This window comes from Bactrocera latifrons, unplaced genomic scaffold, assembly GCF_001853355.1.
Source record: "Bactrocera latifrons isolate USDA-ARS-PBARC rearing strain unplaced genomic scaffold, ASM185335v1 scaffold_429, whole genome shotgun sequence".
In the NCBI taxonomy this organism is placed as follows: domain Eukaryota; kingdom Metazoa; phylum Arthropoda; class Insecta; order Diptera; family Tephritidae; genus Bactrocera; species Bactrocera latifrons.
Window position 1 is genome coordinate 33,109 of NW_017537078.1, and position 6,909 is coordinate 40,017.

The window sequence follows — 6,909 nt, forward strand, 5'->3', positions numbered from 1 at the left end:
CATGTATTTCGAGCTTAATATTCGCTGCTACTTCCTCTAGTACAGCTTTACACTTGCTTCCATTTAGTATGAAATTTTTTCCACTTTTGTCTTTAAGACCTTGACATATAGGATCAATTATATTGCGCATATTATTTGAATTAAGCACATTGAATGGAACGCCGTCTTCAGTGACTAGACCAATATATGAACGAATTAAAATTTGTTTACTGATTTGAACTTTTATCTGTTGATGTTTGATGTTCTTTTTKGAATYRAAAAKKTTTTCTTTTTGCACAGGTCGTATGTCATGCAATAGTAAATGTTTCTTTAAATTAAAAACGCGATCTTTTTTTAAAATACGCGAACATGTTTTACATTTCACGCGGTCGTTATCWYTCTCTTCATAGTAAGTAAGTACGTTGAAGGTTTYCTTTGACGGTGCCATTTKACGCAAGAAATAAAGCGCTGAAGAATTCTCAAGGTTTTTTAAGGACAAACAAATTAGTTGGGTTCCGCGAATTACTGAGAACGTGCCTGTGCCTAAGTGAATTTCAAAGATGCCGGTTAAGAAAACGTCCGTTCGCGATTGTGGTTTTTGAACAATAGAATTCTTTATTACCAGAGTTTCATGRTTTAGCCTAAAACTTAACCTAACATCTTAAACTAGTGGTAAATATGTACATATATAAAAAAGGGGAAAGTATATGTAGTTAAAATTTATTTCGAAAATTCATAGTAATTGAGTAGTGTAATACATTTGGAATAGATGATATTTTTGGTAATATAAAAAGGTAAATATTTTACATAATATTAACATTTTATAATATATTCAATTATTATCTAATTCACTTCATTAATATATTTCTTAAAATATTTGATGTTASATTTATAAAGTCACTTGATGCAACAAGTGCCAACATGATTTCCATAACATTGTTTTGTTTGAATTATTCAATTAATTCAAATATTATGATAGAAAACAGCAAAAAAGAAAAAAAAAACAACAAACACATGCCGGAGCTGTAGCACATGAAAATTTTCATTAGCTCTGCTGTGCTACCGCTCCCAATTTTTTGCGCAGAATTTCTTTTTTTGCTCCCGCTACAGCTATAGTTTTTTACCTAGCAAAACTCGGAGCAGAGTAGAGCATATACTTTTACATTGTTTTGCTAAGGCTATGCTGTGGCTCCCAACAAAGTGAGAGCGGTAGCGATAGCATGTCAATAATTCTGGAAATTTTGCTGCTACGGAATAGTAAATGAGAACCCTGCTTTTTACGACCATTTTACTGTCATTAAAAACGCTATATTTGCTGTAAGTGAGTTGTTGGGGCCAAAGTGACTTAAGAGAGCAACGGTATGACGATTTCTGGTGTGGAAAAATGTTTAACTTCATTATGGCGTAAGCCGCAAAACGAATAACTTTTTTTCTTTTTAAATAGGGTGTTGTGACAAGTGTACTTTTATACTAAATATATGTACATATTTAAAAAATGTAGGAAAGATAAGTGTTGAAATATCGGAAAGTATTTATATAGAAAGCAATCGGAAAGCGAATATTATATCAAAATATAATTAGTATTCGAAGAGTTTCGAAGTGAGCATAAGAAACTTTACATTTTCCGAATTTAGTGCGGAATCAAAGTGACTCACCAGCTCTATACCACCATACCTGAACTTGGTTTCCCCGAAAAACTAATACGGCTGTTTCGTTCGGCTGAGCAGTTCGATACAAATCGAGGTTTCACACAAGGAGACTTGTTCAATATTTTGCTGAAAATAACAATTCGAGCAGTATAGTTAAATAGAGAAGAAGAAATCTTCTGTAAGAGTATACAACTGGTGCATACGGCGATGATATGGACATCATTGGCCTCAAGCTTTCGCATGGGTCTGGTTGTGAACGACCAAAAGATGAATTTTGTCCTGTCGTCAAGAGAACACTCAAGCTTGAAGGTTTTCGATTCAGTTCCTGCCGGTAGAAGCAAAAGAAGGCAAATACCTCCCCATCGTGGGAGAGATGAGGTAGAGAAAACCTGGCTGCACTAGTATCTCCAATTGGCGCCAAATAGCGAAAAGGAGAACCGCGTAAGCGGTATCTACGCCATTAAAGCAGAAGAAGTTGCTATGGTATAAACATCCGGTTACAATCGAACTGAGCGCTCCGTTACCTTTTTTGTTTTTTTTGTTTTGTTACCGCAAGATTCTCCTTACTTCTCCTGCTCCATAATTGGTCAATGCTGTACGCGCCGCTGTTATCAAGCACCAAGCGTCAAACACAATTTAATGTAATGGAAATGGTAAAAGACTGTTATGTATGAATAAGGTATATAATTTCGTTACAGCAATACCGGTTAGCTCATAAACTCCACCAAACAAACTTCCTACTTTCAAACAGGTGTGATATATTCAAATTTGATAATCTCTTATAAAAAGGCAAAAACTTACTTTGGAGTACATGTTTCTTACTTCCATTAGAAACAGCTGAGGCAGTCCTCCATTAAAACCTTCAATGCATGATATCGCTAGCGAAAAAACAGAGATGTTAGCTACACTGCAGTTGTGAACTTGCTCGGGACGACCTTCAAAATTAAGAAAAAAAAACATTCCTCTTTTAACTTTTAACTGCGTTAAAAAATATGGCTTGCTACATTTATTCATTAATTACAATATAATACAAATTTCAAAACATACAAGTAACATTAACGTAGTAAAACATTATCAAAAAACGGTAGTTTTAATAATTAATTTTACTTGAATATAATTTCAGATTAAAGTAGAGGCCAGAGTAGAGTAATGGGTCAGTAAGACTGTTATTAGAGGAAAAATAGTCATTTCCTAAAAATCTTAAATATACAAAGGAGAACTGTACTTTTGATTACGTGGTATGAAATAAATTATAAAACCGAATTTAAAGTTTATTCCGTACGAAATGAAAAATTGATGTATTAAAAATCATTCTGTATTCTTCTTGTTAGTATTGCTATTATCATATAATTTAAAAAATTCCTCGATCTAATGCCCACATAACGAAACAGCACTGCACAGCAACAACCGATAACACCATGCTTATCACGCCACTTTGGTAATTTTCCATTGCCGTAATTACAAAACTACAGCCAATACTCTTATCTTAGTGTAGCAATCTTTATATATATAAATCTTCTGACCGTGTGTTTGTAAATGAACTGCTCCTAAAYGGCTGGACCGATTTTGATGAAATTTTTTTCTGTATTTTCAAGGAGATTCCAGAATGGTTTAGATTCACAATCCACTGGCAAGTGTTTTTTGAAACTAATTTTTAATTAATTGGTAATTTGGGAATGTTTTACATTGGATCCGATAGACTGCGCTACCATCGCAGTATCCAATACTCAAACCTTAAAAGGTGACATCTGTAGGCCAATAGCAAGTTTTCATAGTGTGGACAAGGTTTGTCGTTTTTAAGTAATAAATTGGGTAATTCAGTACATCTATGGGCAGCCATTACATTTTTTATACCTGCTAACTATTGCAGAGAACAAGAATGCATAACAAGCGTCGTCAAGGCTTTGTGTTAGATTATGGAAAAGGACCCAAATGCATTCATAACAAACCAAACGCGATATCTAGAAGAAAAATATAGCGGCATAACTGAAGTGTTGATAAAAAGGTCTAATATAATTTGAGATATACAGCAATATTTTCGAAGTATTTAAACGGTAACGATGAATTATATATATTTCTAACTGATCTTTCCTAACAAATAATAATATTGCAAAATATTGGGAATAGTRAAATAATAATGAAAAAGTTGCTTCACCAAAAATGCGATATCTCCTTAACTAATAGTTATAATCTAAATAATAGAAATCATATAGATGATATTAGTTGTACTACCTATGTATCAGCCACAGTAAGATGTGGACGGGTCCTTTAGTACTTATATATAAATAGAGGCAACACACATGCTTGATCGTCTTTAGCTATTGGTGATTAGATTGTTTAAGTCGTAAACGTGTATTAATAAAGAACGTTCCGCTTTTGTGGAACTAAAAATATTTTTTTTGAATTTTTTTGTATTTATTGTATATACCGGAATAAAGTTGTCTATGATAGACATTGTTTTAGCACAGCGAGTTTCGACTTCACACTTCACAATATCAAGTTCTAAACACGACTGACTCTACGTCGTTTTCTTCCTTTCATGCTTACCACTGAACCACACTCGACGATACTGACGCCACGCTGTCGTCCCACTAAAACGGTACCTCTTGAAGTGACAACATGCAGACAACCAATCACAGCACAATCGACGGCTGATGCAATAAAGAGGAATAAAGGGCTGAATGAATACGCAAAAACTAAACTTTGAGTCACTGTCCAAAAATTTCAACTTGCACTTACTCACACAACGTAAAAATGAATTCTCATGTTTGGGTAAAATAAGGACCGAGTCTCATTAGTGAGAACAACAACGAGTTCGCTCAACTCATAGCACTCTCACAAGTAACGATCCACTCTCTGCAGAATTGGTCTACCAAAACATTTCATTGCGTTGGTGTGAATTAATTCTGTGCAAAAAGGATGTTGGCTAAGTGAATGATGTTCGTGTGAATTAACAACTGTTAATTCGAGTTATTATAGTTGCACGATTAGAAAGAAGTATGTAAATACGCATAGATAATTACATAAGAATGTGGATAAAAAAAAAATTTTTTCCAATGTTCAATTTTATTGCAATTTTCAATGAAGTTTATTTAGGGATTAATAGATTTAACAAAATGTAATAAAAATAAAAATATTTTTGAACTAAAACCTTTCCTTTCAACAATTTAAAAAAAAAAGACAAATCACAAAATTCATACAACTTTTAGTTCCAAAGTATCACATTTTTATTAGTTACATTCGCGTCCATTTCCAGTCCAATTAAATCATGTGTAAATTATGCTGATAAGCTATCGATAAATCGTAAAAACAAAATTAGGGAAAACCAAAAAACATACATACGTGCGACGTACGAGTCTCTTTATATCGATTAACGAGAAACTTATACATATCATGAAATGAAATTGTAATGGAAAGCATCAAATACCATACATGGATACATATGCATTTTCTATTTTTATGTATTCTAAACTGTACAAATGAGCATCCTCCCCGGACATCCACACATACACCACACTATCCACCGCATCAACTCAACCTCCCAACACTGACACGCACCTGCACCATACTCACTTCACAAATCATCAGGGCTTACAACCCACATTCCACACTACACATGAGAACTCCACACATCGACACCCACATACACGTACACCAAATAGCCACATCACACCAGCTGATCCCACACAGCAAAGGGAAAAAGGAAACTACAAGGAGATCAGCAACTTCACTTCGCTTTCGATCTCAGCAGCGAGTTCTACGCGTGTGCGGACATTTTTTTGAAGCGAGCAACATCAGCGTTCTTTCCCTCCTCCAGTTTTCGTTATCGGAATTATAACTTTAATTATCACCTTTTTACAAAGTGAACAATTAAATACATTGTACGCAAACAAGAAATCCGCAATATACTTACATACACGCGTATACTCATTTAAAGCAATTCGTTTTGTTTACCTTTTTTTCCATTTTTAAAATAAAAATCTTGTGGTGACCGAGAAGGTGAGTTAGTGGTTTTTACATGGTCCTTTGAGGCAAAAAGAACGGCACATTGGTGAAACGAAAAAAAAAATATATATTGTGTGTGTTTAACAAATAAAAAATTAACCAAACGTGGGTGCAAACTAATAGCAGGAACAGTCAAAAACGCTACTGCCTTCCTCCCTTTTCCTTCCTCATCGGCAAAATGTGTGCCCAGTAAAAACGTGGCAAAAACGCAGAAATCAGGCCTCTTTGTTTGTTTTCATTTGCACAATGTTGCCATTGCTCAATACGCATATATGTATATTTTTGTACACATCTATGTTTTCACTTATAATATAATAATTATAATATAAAATATCAAAACTGAAAACAAACTATTAAAAATAGTTTATATATTTATAAATAATTGCATTCGACTACAATTTTGAGTTATTTTAAGAAAATTTCAAACATATTGAACAGATTGAATTATAAAAGTTGATAATTACTACAGTATATATATATTGGCAACCCTGGGTTGTGAGTGAGCGATCAGCTGACACGTTTAGACGGCAAAAACCAAAATGCTGTCGATTCTCACGTCATCCGACGTCAAAGAGAAAAGAGAGTAGCATTTTTCACTGGGCACTTACATTGTGCGCCCATAAGACAAGTCGAATCAGCTGACACGACCCACAATTCTGCGTTTTTGACTGTTTCTGCTATAGCATTAAATAAAACACGGCCGCGAACATAAAAAACAAATAAATTAAATACGGGCGCGAACTCATAACAAACAAATAAATAAAATAGCAAAAATAATTATTAAATACAAATAACACAAAAGTCAAAAAAAGAGAACCATCAACACAACAAGCGGAGCGCCGGCGTTGGAAGGAATTCCCCCCCGACAAGCGAGAAAACACACCCCTTTTCAACAAAAATCCATAACCCAAAGTCCCTGAGGAAAATCAGAGTGTGTGTATCAATTACACTTTCGATTTTATTTATTACATTGTATATATGTATGTAGCGTTGCACAAACGGTCAATATAATAGAACCGATAGAAATTAAAACCGTTTAATAAGAACGGTTAGTAAAAGTTCTAAATCGGCGGCAAATTTAAGTACCGATAGAAACTAATACGGTAAATAATATATACGTATATATGTATCCACAGTATATACGAATATATATATATTTAAATATATTTAACTAAATAAAAGATGTACTAAAACGGTACCTCTTGAAGTGACAACATGCAGACAACCAATCACAGCACAATCGACGGCTGATGCAATAAAGAGGAATAAAGGGCTG

The 6,909-nt window shown here is 34.0% G+C and overlaps 1 protein-coding gene across 9 annotated transcripts; it reads right to left on the minus strand.

The window, feature by feature from the left end:
- On the minus strand, nt 1–4,404 carry LOC108972800 (the record flags this gene model as incomplete). 9 transcript variants are annotated; one of them, XM_018939618.1, is given in 4 exon segments in its annotated part: nt 1–180; nt 2,430–2,563; nt 3,483–3,589; nt 4,176–4,404. In XM_018939618.1, a coding segment is annotated over 1 exon segment (130 nt), but the record flags the coding sequence as incomplete, so codon positions are not given.
- Between the last annotated feature and the right edge of the window lie 2,505 nt (nt 4,405–6,909).